This window comes from Ipomoea nil, unplaced genomic scaffold (genome assembly GCF_001879475.1).
Source record: "Ipomoea nil cultivar Tokyo-kokei standard unplaced genomic scaffold, Asagao_1.1 scaffold3043, whole genome shotgun sequence".
Classification (NCBI taxonomy): Eukaryota; Viridiplantae; Streptophyta; class Magnoliopsida; order Solanales; family Convolvulaceae; genus Ipomoea; species Ipomoea nil.
In genome coordinates, this window is record NW_017619471.1 from 530,369 (window position 1) to 550,122 (window position 19,754).

Below are 19,754 nucleotides of genomic sequence, written 5' to 3' on the forward strand. Positions count from 1 at the left end.
ACAATGCATTTTGATACAATGAAGCCCAAATACAAGTAAATGACCTGCTATCATAGGTCATTGAAGATCCGGCGTATTTCCGACGTATTCTCCGGCAAAAAGTGACCGGCGACATGAACCTTCTTCGGCGAGAAGGCTACCACAGTGGTGGCCTTCTCGTCCAGCGAAGGCAACCCAAATCTGGGTTGCCTTCTCTGGACGAGAAGGCCACCACTGTGGTAGCCTTCTCGCCGGAGAAGGTTGCCTTCTCCACCGATTGCCGGAGAAGGTTCCCAAAAAATACGTCGAACCGGTCACTTTTTGTCGTAAAATACGTCGGAAATACGCTGGATCTTCAATGACCCAGGATAGCAGGTCATTTACATGTATTTGGGCTTCATTGCATCAAAATGCATTGTTCATGGGTGTAATTGCACCTTTAAAAATTAAAGTTGGAGGGTCTAATTGACTCTGTAGTAAAAATTTGAAGGCCTATTTGACCATTTTCTCTTTTTTTATATGAGCATTATTGATTTTCTAATTTTTTATAAAGTGATATTTTGACCTCTTACCAATGAAAATCCTAATGTATGTTATCTTTGTGACAATAATGTGGAATTGCTCCCCCAGACGCCTCCACACTCCGGCCCGACAGTTTGTATAGGGGCAAACAATGGTAACTCAGTTGATCAAAATGGCCCTAGACTTTTGCTCATTGTGCACAAACAACTCTCCTCATTTTAAGAGGTTGCTTTTACACTATCGCTGGTGAAACTCAATCCTAATGTATGTTATTATGTTTGCATCCATGTGTCGAGTATGTTTTAGTCAACATATGGATAAAATTATAATTATTTACAATTTAAATTTGTAAGTATTAAAATTCTTATTTGTTGGTCGAGAATTCAAAATTGTCATCTTATAATAAACAAACTTGCTACGAGAGTTATAATATTCATACCCGTCAATAATTAAGAAACTGATATTTTTATTTTGTATAGATGATACTATTCTTCTTAAAAGAAAAATTGTGTAATATTTTCTAATTGATCAAGACATGTGGTAGTAGTTATTTCCAGCCAAACCTGCGAGCGAATGTTGTGCTAGACTTTGTGGTCCAGAGAAAGAAAATGTTGCTCTTCGACATTGACCTTGCTTACCCAACCAACACTACATTTATACAGTGTTATTTCTTGAAAAGAAAAGTGATTTATAATTTTTTTAATTAATTCTATTTTTTATCATTCTTCCAGGGTTCTCCCCAATACTCCGACCCGACAGAGCATTTGGGAGGATGTAAATTATGGTAACCCCCTTCACTTTGAGAGGTAGTTCCTACACTGCCGCTGGTGAGACTCGATCCCTGGTCATTCTTCCAAAGTTTCACCTCTATGACATTCCATTTTTTTATCATAAATTTATGGGTGATAGTTTACATTTAATCATTCCTTTTAATTTCAAGACATTCCTCTTTGGTTCTAGTATTATTATGTCATGACCAATTTTGGTCCTCTGTCAACAAAATCGTTGAAGCGTAGTTAGATACAAGGACATTTTAATATTTTTTATACAAAGCATAGTTGACATACTATATTTTTATTTTTATTTTTTGAAAAACAATTAATAATTGAACACCTAAATGATCTTGTATTTTACGAAATTTAAAACGTTTTATTGCTGGAGGAAAAAATGGTCATGTCACAATAATAGTAGGACCAAATGATAATGTTTCGAAAAAAGAGGGACTAAAAGTGAATTGTCACTATAAATCTAGGACAAAAAATAGAATTAACTCTTTTTTTATTATTAATTTCATTTCAATTTCCTCTTATTTTAAATTGTTTATATTGGATTTCTCTATAAAACTCTCTAGATAATAAAATTTTATTTTTATTTTTATTAATAAAAATAGTTTATGATTATCTAGATATTATCCTGTAAGTATTTGATAAGGTTACTACAATTTTTTTTTTTTTTTTTTTTTTTTTTAACTATTTGGCTTCTGATATGATAAATATCCAATTATCTAAATAAAGATTATCATTAGTATTATAATTTTAAATTAAATTTCTTAATACTTATATTTAAAAAATGTTACTCCGTAATATTTAAATAATTAATTTAAAATTTGACTTAAAATTGATGTAGCGTATTTGTTTTCAACTTTAATTTAATTATTACTATTCCTAGACGTTCTCGTAATTAATTAAAAACTAGTATTTTCACATGTGCGATGCACGAAATGGATTTGTTATAATATTTTAAGAATATTTGGATCGATATACAATTATATAAGTTATAACATCGAATATTATATAGTTCAATTGAAGTAAGTTGGATCGATTATGCTTTCTGATGTTATCATTGATTGAATTCGAGCAAATAATTGTCTAATTAATAGCCAATGTGTAAATGTACACATCCGGTGCTGAAACTTTAGAGATTTTATATATCAGTGTTTAGGATTTGTATTAATTGGGCAAATTTGCTCGTTGTTTAGAAACTCAGTTATAGGAATCATTTGCTGTTCTAATTTAATTGTATGGAAGATATATTTTCTGTGTAGATATATACCAATTTTGTCATCTTCACATAAAAAGAAAACATAATATCACTGGTTGGAATTACACATTATTAAAAACTTCTTTGTAGACGACATTGGTAGTAGCAACAGAATCTTGTCCAACCCGTCTAGAGTTAACACCTTCAGGCCATCATGAAGGATGATTCGGGAAAAAGCCACATACAATTTATCGTGATTAAAGAACACTTTTTTCAGCAATAACCCAACATAAGTTAGTGCTTACCCCTGGTTTTTGTTGATAGTCATGACATATGCGAGCATCAACGGGAATTGTTTACGCTGGAACTTGAAGGGAGATCTCATATCAGAAGGAGTGATAGACATTCAAGGATAAGAACTTTGGTTCCTTCATGTGTCCCATTAACTATTCTTGCTTCGACAATATGATATATCAATCTTGTGACGTTTAGGTGCATACCGTTGCAAAGACCAAGATAGTGGTCTATGTTTCGCAATAACATAACAGGTGCACCTACCTTTAATGTCAATGAAAGATTATGAAGTTCAGACAATCTCAAACTATTTAAGAATTCAGGATTGTGTACTTCTGATAGATTTTCATCGTTTGATTCTGCCTTACACAAAGAGTCGCAACTTAAATATGTTCGACCTTCTGCAGTGTTCATGTCGCTCATGTACTGATTAATTTGATCAACGACATCTAAAGTCGGCAAGAGGATCGCTTGGCCTTCTAGGTGCGACTCATCAAGCATGACATATCTCGCGCTTGGGAATGTGTTTTCTACTATAGTTGCTATGGGATCGAGTCCACAATTCAACAAAAATTGTGCCGGAATATCGATCTTAGACGAATTGTCATTTACAATCCCTGCAATCTCATCTCCTATAGTTCCCTTAGGAGCGAAGCTCCGTAGTATCAAGTACTTCGTGAGCCTCAATACGTTGCAATTCATCCAAAGGTAGGAAGAATTACTCCGACAACTACTGGTTTCGTTGCTTTCGGAATAACAGGAAGAATTTGTCTAAAATTGCGGCCCAAAACTACTTTCTTTTACACCAAAAGTCTTTTTAGCACTACCCGATATGGCAAACCTCAATAGATCCATCATGATTTTGTTAAGTAGTAGTACCGTTGTTGGGTATATTAATAGGTGTTGATGGAGAGTAAAACATAAATCCATCGAACAATGCTTCGTTACCAGCTACTGCAATTATTTATATTGGAGGAAAATTTATGGTCAGTATTTTATACAGAAGAAAATAAGTGTGTATGCTATTGCAAAAAAAAAAATTAAATTTGCTCACCATTCAATCTTGGCTTAATTGGATTAAATGTTGAAGAACCAACAGTTGCTTACAATTTCTAAAAAAAAGAAAAATTATCAGCGTTTGGATGATTATCATAGAATGGCTCGTACTCTAAATACACAATTATGAATGCATCTCCTAATACAAACTAAATTTTATATTACTTGGATTGATAACAACTACAATATTTTTGAGAAATAATAAAAACAAAGAAATGCATAATATTAACACATTAATTTGAGTAAATCAACAATTTAAAACAACAAATAAATCAAAATTTGCATGTAATAAAATTTAAAGGTTATTACAAATAATTTTAATGTGAATTGTATTGAACATTGTGGGAATCGCTTGTCCCGGTGGGGCAGAGACCGTTACTACAAATTTGGGGAAAAAATTGTGCTACTCCGTAAGGAGTAGGAACGACTAAGGGGATGCACTGATCTGGCTTCCCTAGCTGAGTACAACCGGCTAGAGGAGGCTTTGACCCGTGTGGAAATTCAAGAGGATGTATACTGGAGGCAGAGGGCCAAACAGCACTGGCTCAAGGATGCTGATGCGAACACGAGATTCTACCACAGGTATGCCTCTCACCGAAAAAGAAAGAATACTTTGCTGAGACTTATGAATGATAGTGGAGAGTGGGTGGAAGGGGATAGTATGACAGGTGTTATCTTGGATTACTTTAAGCAAATCTTTGCGACTAGTAATCCTATGAATGGTGATCTTGTTTTTGATAATGTTGCCCCACGAATCACCCAGGCACAAAACGAATGGCTAGTATGGCCTTTTGAGATAGACGAGGTAAAATATGCTCTTTTTTCAATGTTTCCTGATAAGGCACCAGGCCTGGATGGAATGAATCTGGGGTTTTATAAGAATTTTTGGGATATTGTAGGAGGGGATGTCTCGAATTTTATTGTCAATTGTCTGAATACGTGTTCACTCCCCTATGGACTCAATAATACTGATGTGGTGTTAATCCCAAAAAAAAGCCCCTGAGCTGGTCTCTGACCTTAGACCGATTGCACTCAGTAATGTGATTTATAGGGTTATGGCCAAAATGATAACACAAAGAATGAAACCCCTAATGGATAGTATTATATCTGAGTCACAAAGTGCTTTTATACCTGGTAGATTGATTACGGATAATGTCTTGGTGGCTTCGGAGGTAGGGCATTATTTAAACAGGAAACAGTGTGGAATGGTAAGTTGGAGTGCTCTAAAGTTAGATATGGCAAAAGCCTATGATCGTATGGAATGGTCCTTTTTGCGTGGTATGCTTGTGGCTCTGGGTTTTCATGATAAGTGGATTGATCTTATTATGATGTGTGTCACTACAGTATTGTACAGCTTTCTGGTGAATGGATCGCGTAGTGATTCAATTATGCCAACTAGGGGGTTGCGCCAGGGTGATCCGTTATCTCCCTATATGTTTATTATTTGTGCAGAAGGTCTTTCATTATTATTGCAGCAAGTACATGATAGGGGCCTAATACATGGATGCAGGGTTGCAAGGGGTGCCCCCTATCTCCCATCTATTCTTTGCTGATGATAGTTTATTATTTTTTAAAGCAACTATTCAAGGAGGCTAGTGAAATAAAGAATTGTCTATCCCTTTATGAGAATTTATCTGGACAAGCTGTCAATTATCATAAGTCTAGTATCCGTTATAGCAGGAATACGGGCAGACGAGGAGAAGGATAGTGTGGCACAAGTATTGGGGGTAGCTCAGGCTCCTAACTTTGGGAAGTTTCTTGGTTTGCCATCTTTTATTGGAAGGAATAAAAAAAAACAGCTTTTGCTTACATTGAGGATAAGATCAGGCAGAGAATAGGGTCTTGGAGTAAAAAGTTGTTATCGCAAGCGGGTAAGGAGATATTATTGAAAAGTGTGGCTCAAGATATGCCTACCTTTTCAATGAGGGTATTTTTATTGCCAGTATCTGTGTGTACTGCCATTGAGCGGCTTATGAATCAATATTGGTGGGGCTCTGGGGCTGATCAGAAAATTCACTGGAAGGCTTGGGATAAGTTATGTGTCCCTAAGAAGTATGGTGGCCTGGGTTTTAAGGACCTGAGAGCTTTTAATGTGGCACTATTGGGTAAACAGGCTTGGAGGCTACTTACCAATACAGACTCGTTAGTCTCAAAAGTCTATAAAGCAAGGTATTATCCTAGGCACTCTTTTACAGATGCGGACCTAGGAAATAACCCTAGCCACTGCTGCCGGAGTATTATGGTAGCTAAAAGTTTAATCTGTAGTTGTGTGAGAAGCAGGCCCGGCCCTGGGCAAGTGCAGGCTGGGCCCTTGCCCAGGGCCCATGCTTGGAAGGGGCCCACCACCCCATTACCTCTTATATATACCATAGCATTTTGTATAATTATTTAACATACAATATTGTTATAGATTTTTGTGTTAGCTTAGTTGGTAGGACTTTCTATTTTCTATGTATATGGTCAAGGGGTCGAATCCATGAATCCCCTTGTATGTTCTTTTCCATAAAATTTCCCCTATGTAGTCTTTAATAGATCAATTTAGGGGTATTATTGAAATATGTTTTTAGTTGGTTGAGTTCGTAAGACTTGTAGTTTGTAATTTTGTATGCTCATGTCAAGGGATCAAATCCCGTCATATGTATTTTTACCTAAACTCTTCCCTCCCTACTCTTTAGTAGATGAATTTAGGGATATTATTATATTATATTATATTAAATAAAATTGTAACTTACTAAATTAATTTCTATTTCTAATTTGTATTTTTTTTAATTTAATTTGTAATTTTGTGATTTTTTTTACCTTTCTATAATTATAGTGAGATTTATAATATTGATTCATATCAAATTTTGAATCTATTTCTATTTGACTAATTTATTACTTATATTTAGAATTTGTATTATTTTGTGAACTTTATAATGAGTTATGTATATGTAATATTTTTTGTGATTTAGTTATGAAAAATATTTTAAAAGATAATTTATTTTTTTTTATGAATTATCTAGTCAATGTAGTTTAAAAGTTCTATTGTTTGTCATCATATTCAAATTAATCTAGAAAACTTTGAAAGTGATCTAACTAAAAAAATTATAAATATGATATTAATATAGAAGATGTGTGATTTAGTACGTGTTTTTTGATCAAACTATTTTATCCCATTAGTTATGTTTCATATTTGAGTGTTTTGATTTATTGTTCCTAATAATTAAGATTTTATGCTATGCTCTTTTTGTAAGTTTTGTTTTATAAATTGGAATTAATAATTACTTTATTATTTATTATAATAATAATGTGATTATCTATAAACTATATTTGGTTTTAAATTATTTATTCATTTTATAAACTATATAATTCTTTATTTATGAAAGCACTGTTGCGGTTATTGATTATTTTGGATTCACGAATGCATCTATAATTGTTTTCATATGTATGTAAAATTGTTAAAAACTTGTGAATCTTATTTAAGCTATTGGACATTACTAATTTTTCCTTATTTAATTTAACTTTTAGTTATAAAAATATATATTAATTTAATATAGGGCACATTTTTGTTGCTATGCCCTGGACCTATAAATGATAGGACCGGCCCTGGTGAGAAGACGGATTGGAAATGGAAACTCTACCTCTGTGTGGGGACATCCTTGGTTGCAAGATGAAGAGGACCCTATGATCCAAACAGAGATGCCACTCCAGCTGGCTAATGCTAAAGTAATCAATTTAATTGATCAGGGGACTGGAACATGGGATCATCATTTGCTCACTGATATTTTTTAGCCTAGTGATGTGGCTAGAATTATAAAAATACCAGTTTCCCAAGGATTATGATGACTTGTGGTATTGGCATGGGGACCCCAATGGTTACTACTCGGTTAAGAATGGGTACAGGCGCATTGTTGGAAATTATGAGAATAGTATAAATATGGGTTTTAATAAATGACTCGCTTTATGGGAGCAAAAGATTCCACCCAAATGGAAAACTTTCTTATTGAGAGCTATAAGTGATATTCTCCCTACTACCAACAACTTGCTTATTAAAAGGGTAGAGGTTGATCCATTGTGTGCCATGTGTGGGATTGCTAATGAGGATATTATGCATTCATTAGTCTTGTGTGACTATGCAAAATCCACTTGGACACTATCTAACCTTCCACTACCGAATATTGTGACGAATATTTTTTATGAATGGTTTAGTGAAGTGTTAAATATTCTAGACTCTGATGGAATTCTCTACGCAGCTGCAATTCTTTATCATCTATGGAGAGCTCCGAACGGAGCAGTTTGGGATGCATGTTTGCCTCACCCGAGAAGATCACTAGCCACGGCCCAAACTGCCATGCATGCATGGCGGCAAGTCCATGTGAACTCACCCAGTGGGGCTGCCCCGATGAATATTGCCGCCAACCAAGGGGCGGTTGACACACTGCCGCCCTCTACTACTATGCGTCAGCCGGCTCGCCAAAGCCCAGGACAGTCGCACCGCCTGCAAGTGCCGAACAGATGCTACGTCGACGCCGGCTATCGCTATGTAGACAACTTGGCTTCGGTAGGAGCGGTGCTTATGGGGGCGGACGGCCATTTTATCTTAGCATTCGCCGCGCCGTTACCCCATTGTTACTCTCCACTAATGGCAGAGGCATATGCTTGCAAGGATGCCCCTTCTTGGTTACGCAACCGTGGAGTGCAATCTGTTGAGCTCTATACAGATTGTCAGACTCTACGAAATTATTTGACACCCCCGCATCAGCCGTCACGATCATATATCGGTTACTTTTACATCTTGCCATGTTAGTTTCATTCCTAGATCGCAGAATTATTTAGCACATAGTTTAGCTTCTATAGCTTTTCAGTATGATACGGCTATGTATTGGGATAATATCCCACCAGACGCTATTTCAGCTTATCTATAAATACAACCCACTGGTTTACCTTCAACAAAAATTTCAATGTGAATTGTAATACCATTCATAGGCATATTCTTTGGAGGAAATTTTAAAAATGCATTTTAATTCAGTAAAATAGTAAAGTAGGCTGTTGAGATAACAACTTTTCTTACCATTCACTATGTGATTAACTGGACTAAATGCCGGTGAACAAACAATTGATTCTAACAATGGTTGAGCATTATCGAACACCCTATTCGATCAAAGCAACGGTGCTTGTGTATTATTCTAATTAGACAACGACTTGTTTTCTAAAAAGAACATAATGTCAGAGTTAAAACGATTGTCAAAGGGATGACTCGTAATATAAATAAATAACAATGAATTCATTTAATTAATAGAAATTTAATTTTATATATTTTATATATATGTTAATAGGATATTTATTACTCCATCTGTCCCATTTTATCTGTCCTACTTACTATTCATTGGTCAACCTAACTCTTTCTTCTTTGTTTAATTTATTTTCTTTAGTATTTAAAATTTATTTTTGAATTTGATGTTTTGTGTTTAATAGTACTTTTAGTGTAGTTTGTAAATATATAAATTTTGTATACTAATACTAAATTTAATATTATGAAAAATTGAGTTAAAAATAATTTCAGTCAAGCCTCGTTAACCGAACCAGACATATAAAATGGGACGGAGGTAGTACTTGATTATTTTTATTCTACAATTTTTAATTACATATTGTATTCAAAATGAACATAATCCAACCCTAACACTTTTCAAAATTGCCACAGTTTTTTTTTTAAACCTCACTGCCATTAATTAGTGAATTTCATTTGTTGACAGTTTCACCCGCCTATTCGCCTGGTTGCTAGGCGTAAGCTGACCGTCTCCCAGTCTCTATCTTCACCCTCAAGTCAGTAATCCAGTCGGCGGCAGCTAGCTGTGTCTTTATTCATTAATTCTTTTGTCTTTTTTTTTTCCCCTCAAATTAAGAACACATACACGGGCTTCGCAGATCAATGAGTCTAGGTTTGTGTTTATCAATCTAAGAGAGCCTAATTTGAACATTATAGGCGCTTGAATTCCGAATCATTATTAGTATTATTTTTATTGTTGTTGTTGTTGTTGTTGTTGTTGCAGCTGTTATTTTCACCCGTGCAATGTACGTAATGGATTTATTATAATATATTAAGAATATTTGGATCGATATACAATTATATAAATTATAATATCGAATATTATATAATGCAATTGAAGAATTGAGTTAGATCGATTATACTTTCTAATGTTATCATTACTTGAATTCGAGAAAATAATTGCCCAAGTAATAGCCAATGTGTAGATGTACGCATCCGGTGCTGAAACTTTAGAGATTTTATATATCAATATTTAATATTTGTATTAATTGAGCAAATTTTCTCGTTGTCTAGCAATTCAGTTATAGAAATCATTTGCTATCCTAATTTATTTGTATGAAATATATATTTTCCGTGTAGATCAGATATATTAACAAATCCATTATGTGTAGATTTATTAACAAATCCATTATGTGTGAGTATATTTAGTATGAGTATGAGTGTAAATTATAGTATAAGTCTAAACTATAGCATGGTTGCAATAGGCGCTAGGCGCCCGGGCAGCGCATAGCGCCTAGGCGGGCGGCAAAAAAAATAAAATAAATAGTGGCAGACTTGACGTTTGACAATTTTAATGAGGTTGTTTTCAACACTCAATCAAATAATACATCCAAATAAATAAAATAAAGATAATTTATAAGTCATAACATCATAATAATATTAAAATTAATAATTAATGAAAGACTACATCAGAAAAAATCGGTCAAAATTGGATGACTCAGTCGAGTTGGCCGACTCGATCGATTTTGACCGAGGAATGGCCGCCTAGGTGGCCGCCTGGCGACCGGCCGAGGAATGGCCGCCTACACCCAAAAACGACACGGCATGGTGGCGCCGCCTAGTCCGAGTTTTACAACATTGAACTATAGTATTAATGCAATCTCTATATCTCTATATATATTATAGCAAAATGATTAGCAAATTTTTTTTCCCTCCAACGTGTGAAAGCAATAATAATAATAATAATAATAATAATAATAATAATAATAATAACAATAATAACAATAATAACAATAATAACAATTATAATAATTATAACAATTATAACAATAATAACAATAATAACAACAACAACAACAACAACAACAACAACAACAACAACAACAACAACAATAATAATAATAATAATAATAATAATAATAATAATAATAATAATAATAATAATAATAATAACGGAAAGTGATTCATTTTTAATTTTTTTTTCTCTTTAATCCTCTGAGATCATTACAAGATGTATATGAAGAACGAAACAAAACCATGATTTCAACACCAAAAACATAAAAGTTAAGTATAGAGATCAAGGACTAAGTCACGGATCTGAACTACCAAGTATTATTTACTCTTTTTTTTTTTTAAAAAAAATTGTGAATCAATATAAAGTTGCCAGATTTGTCCAAAGATAAAAGAAATTTAAAAGTCAAAATAACCGAATAAGCTAACTACAATTAATACAAAATTATATAAACAAAAATCCTCATCTAGAGAGATTTCAAAGACAAAGTTGAAGATAAAAAGTAAAGAATCATCAATTTCACAGTGAAATTGATAGTTTTGACCTTTTATCTTCAACTTTGTCTTTGAAATTTCTATTGAAGTCTAGAATTCAATGAAAAATTCACCAAAACCGAGCAAAATCGAATTTCAAATCGAAGCAGGTAAAGGCACGAACTCTATTTAAAATAGAAAAATAAAAAAAAAAATTAAACATATCGATTTCTGGGGAAAAAGCCCCTCAATACAAAAAAAATCAAACTTTAACTTAAAATTGAAAAACCAAATTGCCCCTAAATACCTAGAAAGTATTACAGTAATTTTATGTTAATCTCCATTTACATTCTTTCATGAAATTATTATTATGATAACGACAGTTGATGGGGTGAGGACCCCGGCCCAAGAAGACAGGCCCAAGAGAAGAGGCCCTGAATGGAGAAGAGCCCAGAAGGGTTAGGTAACAGCCTAGAAAATGAGAATAAAGGTCAGTAATAAAGCCCAGTAGAGGCCTGGGCCGAGCCTATGAGTCGGCCCAGGCCCTGGCTAAGAAGGAGACTCATCTTAGAGCCGTTGAGAAGCATTCATTGCAGCATTCAAAGGGCTCGGCCAAGCGAGCCGTTAGAAAAGCCCAAGGGGCCGTTGGCCGACCCGGTAACGGCACCCAACGGCCCCAAGGTATAATTAGCCTTGAAGGCAGCCTTCAATGTACATTAACTCGGCTGAGGGAAGGGTCTACTATATAAAGGCCCCTCCACCCTTGTAAACCAGGCGAGTCCATGCCTAGAGAATAGAGAAAGAGATTCACTACTTGTTATATTCTATTTTTAGTAGCTTTATTGAAGGGTGTGTCCACCAACTAAGGTTGTGTTGGACCTCCTTGGGCCCAAAAACCCAAAAACCAACACTGGTGCCATGTATGAGGATCGAAACAAAGAGCCACGTGCTTTTCTGAGCAGAACGAGTGCACAGGACAAACAAGGATATCGCAGAGGGATAAAAGCTTCGCAGCATGTCGGAGGGACGGAGCCAGGCGAATAACCGCAATAATGCTCCAGAAGTCGACCTGAGAGAGCAATTGAATCAGCGAAACGCCCAAAGTCAAGAGAATGAGTCGGCACCCTTGAACCGGCCGCCAGCCCTGATGCCGTTCACTCCCGAACAAATCCGAGCCCTCTGGCGGGCTATTGCCGCGGAAAATCGGGGAATGGGAGAACGATCGGTCTCACGACCGCCGCCCCGCAACCAGCAACCGCCCCAAAGATCCATGGAAGGCAGCAGGAAAACCGGCGAGCGAAGAGTGTACCAGTACGATCAGTCCATTCTAGGCTCGGTCCAGATACCGCACGCCGATCCGCGAGAGAACGACTGGGAGAGAGAGAGAGCCCAGTCGCATACCGGTGGGACCACAAAATCGAGAGGCTGTCCGAGAAAGAGCTCGTACTAGAAGAACTAGGACTCGGGCGCGACGGTCTGAGCGGCCTAAACGTAACAATGACCAACCCGCTGAATCAGAGGCCGGCGAAAGCACGAAATCCACCGGGAATCACACGCAAAATGACGAGGATGTGGCTACTGGCCCGAGAGGTGCGAAATCTGAAGGAGCAAATGGAAGGAAGGACCAAATCCCCTAGGCGAACGTTGCTCACTGCTTTGCCATTTTCCTCCGAGATCATGTCTTACAAAGTACCCGGCGACTTCAAGTTCCCGGAACAGGCCACCTTTGACGGATCCGGTGATCCGCGAGAGCACCTTTTGAGTTATCAGGCTAAGATGCAGGTACTAGGGGTCCGGGACCCTGTCATGTGTCGCGCTTTCCTACCGACACTAAAAGGACCGGCGCAAAGATGGTTGGTAGCTCTGCCCCCAGGATCGATACGCAACTTTGAAGAGCTGGCCGACCGCTTCATGAGTCACTACACGGCCAACATCAAGCCACAAAAGGATCTGACCCATCTGGGAGACGTTCATCAAGAGGAGGGCGAATCCCTTAAAACCTACTTGGCCCGGTGGCAAAAGGAAATCCAGTCTATCGAGGAGGTCGAGGACCAGACTGCCCTCACTTTCATCATCGAATCTTTACGGTCCTGGCAACTGTATCGCGACTTACGTGACAATCGACCGGCCACCTACGCAGAAGCCATACATATGGCTAATAAACGAGCTAACACGGAGCAGGCTATGAAGCACAAGCGACATCACGAGGTCGGAGGATCCGCCAGTGGAAAGAGAACCCGCGCAGAGACTAAGGAGAGACGCCCGAAACCGCCTAGGCGAGCTGAAGCCAGGCGCCCCTACGATAGGCCCATCATCAATCCCTATAGGCCGACTCCTCAACATCCGGTGCACGAGGTACAAGCACTCGCACCTCCTCCGCCTCCCCCGATTGAGGAGCGCGTGGCGAACGAAGAGCCAGGTAAGATATCTAAATACTGTCGTTACCACAAATCCTACACTCACAGTACGGAAGAATGCTACTACCTGAAGAAAATCATGGAGGGAATCATTCAGCAAGGAACCCCGCCTCCTAACCAGTGGCGAAGAAGGTCGGCGGCCCGGGAAGACGGTGACCCTGCGGTAGCAGCTGAAAATAGTCGCGACAAGCAGCCTACGACCGAGGAAGACGAGGCCCAATGGCGGCAGAAACCGGTCATTAACATGATAATCGGCGGACCAGAAGGAGGCGACTCGGCAAACACTAGAAAAGCTTGGGCCCGACAGTTATATGTAGGGACAGTGTACGGGCGAGAAGAAGGTTCAAAGAAGACTTGCTGAGAGCCCATCACGTTCACCGACAAGGATCTGCCTACAGGAGAGACGCCGCATCGCAACGCCCTAGTCATCGCAATGGATGTGAATGGGGTGGTCATTCGACGGATCCTGGTGGATACTGGGAGCAGTGTCAACGTGCTATACTTTTGAAACCTTCACCAAGATGGAACTAAGCCGAGAGCAATTGAATTCGGCCAAAACACCACTCGCCGGCTTCACAGGCGATTCGGTGGAAGCGGAAGGATCCATCACTCTACCGGTAGAAATTGGTAGTTATCCCGACGTGCAGAAGTTGGACATGAAATTCATTGTGGTCGATTTGACATGCTCGCATAACGCCAATCTCGGACGGCCGGGACTAGAGGATCTGGGAGCATTGATCCCGATCGAGCACCTCTGCTTAAAGTTCCGCACACCAAGTGGGATAGGCACGGTACACTGTGACAGGAGAGTCGCCCGCGATTGCTACCTGCAAGCCTGCAGGGGCATGGGCAAGCGCGAGATGCAAGTCTATGAGATCACAGAAAAACCTTTGAAGAAGGCAATGATACCCCGCTCCGAGCCGGCAGTGGAGTTGGAAGAAATTGAGATCGACCCCGAGCAGCCGGAAAGGCGAGTTCGGATTGGCGTCAGTCTCCCAGAGGAGATACGCGAGGGAATCATAAAAGTACTTCGAGAGAATCGGTTGGTCTTCGCTTGGGGACCAGAGGATATGCCGGGAGTCGACCGGTCTATCATTGCTCACCGACTCGCCGTAGACCCCGACCACCGGCCGGTCATACAGAAGAAACGTTACTTGGCTAACGATAGGAGAGAGTTTGTGAAAAAAAAGAAGTAAACACACTGCTGGCCGCAGGTCATATCCGAGAAGTCAAATACCCAGAATGGTTGGCGAATGTGGTACTTGTACCTAAACCCCCAGTCTGGCGAATGTGCGTGGATTACACTGACCTCAACAAGGCCTGTTCGAAGGATCCGTTTCCCTTACCCCGGATCGATCAACTAGTCGACGAGACGGCGGGGTCGGCCTTGCTGAGTTTTATGGATGCTTTCCGAGGGTATCATCAGATCTTCATGCATCAAGCGGATTAGGAGAAGATCGCGTTTCTAACGCCGGATGGGGTGTACTATTACTGGGTCATGCCCTTCAGGCTCAAAAACGCGGGGGCTACATACACCCGGATGGTCTCCCGACTGTTCCAAGACCTATTGGGAAAATTCATGGCGTCCTACGTGAACGACATGCTGGTTAAAAGTCGAGAAGAAACCAGCCATGCAGGAGATCTGGCCGATTGCTTCCAAGTAATGCTTAAGTACAATCTCCGACTTAACCCAAAAAAGTGTGCCTTCGCAGTGCAAGGTGAAAAATTCTTAGGATATATGGTGACTAAGAGGGGCATCGAGCCCAACCCAGAGAAAGTACAGGCCATCATAGACATGTAGCCTCCCAGCACCGTTAAGGATTTGCAACGGCTGATTGGTCGACTGGCTGCCCTCAGCCGCTTCCTAAGCAAAGCGGCGAATAAGACCGTGCCATTATTTGAAGCCATGTAGAAGAAAGGGGATTTTGTGTGGACGGCCGAATGTCAGCAGTCATTTGAAGAGTTAAAGAAATATCTTTCTACCTCGCCGGTGCTGTCCACCCCTCAGGTCGGAGAACCATTGTTCTTATTCTTGGCAGCCTCCCCTAGGGCGGTGAGCACAGTACTCGTCCGAGAAGAAGAGCGTGCCCAGCACCCGGTATATTATGTGAGCCGTTCTCTGAAAGCCGCCGAGGCGCGGTACACGCCCTTAGAAAAGATCGTCTATGCCCTGGTGATCACCGTGCGCAAGCTGGTACCTTACTTTCAAGCCCATACCGTTCGGGTTTTGACTGATCAACCCCTAGGAAGCGTATTGCGAAATCCCACGTTGTCGGGCCGGCTTGTGAAATGGGCAGTAGAATTAACTCAGTACGGAATCGAGTACCAGCCTCGCCCATCAATTAAGGGGCAGGCCCTAGCCGATTTCTTGGTCGAGTGCACCGCCAGGGACGGTGACGAAGGGGATACCTCGGAATATAATTTGGGCGAATGGTGGGAGATGCATGCAGATGGAGCAGCCAGTCGCCAACATTGTGCGACGGAATCATGTTAATTACACCGGAGGAATTTCGGCTTTACTACGCTTTAAGTTACCTGTTCCCAACGTCTAACAACGAGGCCGAGTATGAAGCCGTGCTGGGTGGCCTACGACTCGCCAAGACACTGGGTGTAGGACGCCTGCGGATCAAGACCGACTCTCGCCTAGTGGTCGGTCAGATATCCGGGACATGCGAAGCTAAGAACGCTCGGATGGCCCAGTATAGAGGAAAAGTGCTGGAATTGCTAAAAGGATTTGAAACGTACGAGATAGAGTATATTTCACGAGCGGATAATACAGAAGCCGACATACTATCCAAGATCGCCCTAGAAGGTGTGCCGGACCACCTCGTCAGGATCTGCCAAAAAGAAGAACTAGTTCGACCCAGCATAGAAGAAACGACCTTAGAGGTTCAGCAGGTGGCGGTCAAGGAATGGGATTGAGAGAAGAATCCTGAGATGTTCTGGATCGAAGACATCCGGCGATACAAGGAAAAAGGGGAATTGCCGGAAGATCCAGGAGCCGCCGCAAAGCCCCGTCATTTGAGATCGTCGACGGACAATTGTACAAACGGTCGTTCGGAGGCCCCCTCCTTAGATGTCTACTCAGGCCCGAGGCAGAGAAGATAATGGACAAGGCCCATCGCAGGATCTGTGCTGCCCATCAAGGTGCTCACCTCTCGCCCGGAAGTTAGTCGTCTAAGGATACTATTGGCCCACCATGATGAGAGACTGCATCGAATGGATAGCCAAGTGTGTGGTTTGCCAGGCATTCGCTCGAAAAGATACTCGGCCCGCCACTTTCTACACGCCAGTCACAACGGCCATCCCGTTCGCAAAATGGGGGATCGACTTGCTGGGCCCACTGCCAGTGGCCCCGGACGTTTGAAATTCTGTGTTGTAGCCATCGACTACTTCACTAAATGGGTCGAGGCCGAACCACTGGCCACCATTACTGAATACCAGTGTCGACGTTTCTTGTGGAAGAAGGTGATCTGTGGCTTCGGACTCCCTGAGCATATAGTTAGTGATAACGGCTGACAGTTCGATTGCCAGCCCTTCGCCGACTTCTGTCGTCGACATAGTATACATCACACCAAGGTGTCCGTCGCTTACCCTCAAGCCAACGGGCAAGTCGAGAACGTGAATCAAACGATAGTAGACGGAATTCGGAAGAAGCTAGAAGACATTGGAGGAAATTGCGCGGACGAGCTCGACTGAGTACTATGGGCCTATCGTACCACACAGAGACGGGCGACTGGCGAAAGACCGTTTTCCCTAGCGTATGGCTTCAAAGCAAAAGTTCCAATAGAAGTTGTTGAGCCCACCCACCGAGTCCGCAACTATTCGGATGAAGGGAATGAAGAAAGCCTCAGGATCGAGAAGAACTTCTTGGAGGAACGGAGAGAGGCCACGTATGCCCGCATGGTGGAATATCAACAAGCCGTAAAAAGATATTGGGATCGGAGGATTCGCCCGCGGACCTTTCAGGTCGGCGACCTCGTGCTACGAGACCGGGAGGCAAGCCAGCCCACGGAAGGTGGGAAGTTCGCGGTTAAGTGGGAAGGACCTTGTCGCATTGCCGCGGTGGTTCAGGCCGGCACATATAAACTGGAGACGCTGGAAGGGAAGCTCATCGATTGAATCTGGAATGTGATCCACTTAAAGAAATTCTATCAGTAAGTTTGAAGCCTTAAAAGGTTAGCTTATGTACCCACCTGAAGCTTAAATCTTAAATAAAACCGCTATCATCCTTCGCATCCCAGTAGCAGTCTCAGGAAAAGAGAAAGGAAACAAGGGCCCAGACCCTTAGTCGTTTTCAAGAAAAAGCCAGAGAAGTCGCCTCGACTGAGGGACTCGGCGAAGAAAAGAGAAAGGAAACAAGGGCCCAGACCCTTAGTCGTTTCCAAGAAAAGGCCAGAGGAGTCGCCTCGATTGAGGGACTCGGCGAGAAAAGAGAAAGGAAACAAGGGCCCAGACCCTTAGTCGTTTCCAAGAAAAAGCCAGAGGAGTCGCATCGACTGAGGGACTCGGCGAGAAAAGAGAAAGGAAACAAGGACCCAGACCCTTAGTCGTTTCAAAGAAAAAACCAGAGGAGTCGCCTCGACTGAGGGACTCGGCGAGAAAAGAGAAAGGAAACAAGGGCCCAGACCCTTAGTCGTTTCCAAGAAAAAGCCAGAGGAGTCGCCTCGACCGAGGGACTCGGCGAGAAAAGAGAAAGGAAACAAGGGCCCAGACCCTTAGTCGTTTCCTAGAAAAAGCCAGAGGAGTCGCCTTGACTGAGGGACTCGGCGAGAAAAGAGAAAGGAAACAAGGGCCCAGACCCTTAGTCGTTTCCAAGAAAAAGCCAGAGGAGTCGCCTCGACTGAGGGACTCGGCGAGAAAAGAGAAAGAAAACAAGGGCCCATACCCTTAGTCGTTTCCAAGAAAAAGCCAGAGGAGTCGCCTCGACTGAGGAACTCGGCGAGAAAAGAGAAAGGAAACAAGGGCCCATACCCTTAGTCGTTTCAAAGAAAAAACCAGAGGAGTCGCCTCGACTGAGGGACTCGGCGAGAAAAGAGAAAGGAAACAAGGGCCCAGACCCTTAGTCGTTTCCAAGAAAAAGCCAGAGGAATCGCCTCGACCGAGGGACTCGGCGAGAAAAGTGAAAGGAAACAAGGGCCCAGACCCTTAGTCGTTTCCAAGAAAAAGCCAGAGGAGTCGCCTCGACCGAGGGACTCGGCGAGAAAAGTGAAAGGAAACAAGGGCCCAGACCCTTAGTCGTTTCCTAGAAAAAGCCAGAGGAGTCGCCTTGACTGAGGGACTCGGCGAGAAAAGAGAAAGGAAACAAGGGCCCAGACCCTTAGTCGTTTCCAAGAAAAAGCCAGAGGAGTCGCCTCGACTGAGGGACTCGGCGAGAAAAGAGAAAGAAAACAAGGGCCCATACCCTTAGTCGTTTCCAAGAAAAAGCCAGAGGAGTCGCCTCGACTGAGGAACTCGGCGAGAAAAGAGAAAGGAAACAAGGGCCCATACCCTTAGTCGTTTCAAAGAAAAAACCAGAGGAGTCGCCTCGACTGAGGGACTCGGCGAGAAAAGAGAAAGGAAACAAGGGCCCAGACCCTTAGTCGTTTCCAAGAAAAAGCCAGAGGAGTCGCCTCGACTAAGGGACTCGGCGAGAAAAGAGAAAGGAAACAAGGGCCCAGACCCTTAGTGGTTTCCTAGAAAAAGTCAGAGGAGTCGCCTTGACTGAGGGACTCGGCGAGAAAAGAGAAAGGAAACAAGGGCCCAGACCCTTAGTCGTTTCCAAGAAAAAGCCAGAGGACTCGTCTCGACTGAGGGACTCGGCGAGAAAAGAGAAAGAAAACAAGGGCCCAGACCCTTAGTCGTTTCCAAGAAAAATCCAGAGGAGTCGCCTCGATTGAGGGACTCGGCGAAGAAATAAAGAAGCCTAGACCCTTAGTCGATTTTTGAGAAGGCGCCCAGACGAGCCGCCTCGGCTAAGGAACTCGGCAAGGAAAGATAGGAAACGAGAGCAGTCG

General features: G+C 41.4%; 1 protein-coding gene across 1 annotated transcript; it reads left to right on the top strand.

The window, feature by feature from the left end:
• Nucleotides 1–12,901: 12,901 nt before the first annotated feature.
• Nucleotides 12,902–14,119, top strand: LOC109163777. The gene has a single exon (XM_019312483.1). The coding sequence runs from the start codon at nt 12,902–12,904 to the stop codon at nt 14,117–14,119; it is 1,218 nt and encodes a 405-aa protein (XP_019168028.1).
• Nucleotides 14,120–19,754: the final 5,635 nt, after the last annotated feature.

Excerpts from the sequence above, each read along its gene's own strand:
- LOC109163777 (XM_019312483.1), top strand. The coding sequence starts at position 12,902 with ATGACGAGGATGTGGCTACTGGCCCGAGAGGTGCGAAATCTGAAGGAG.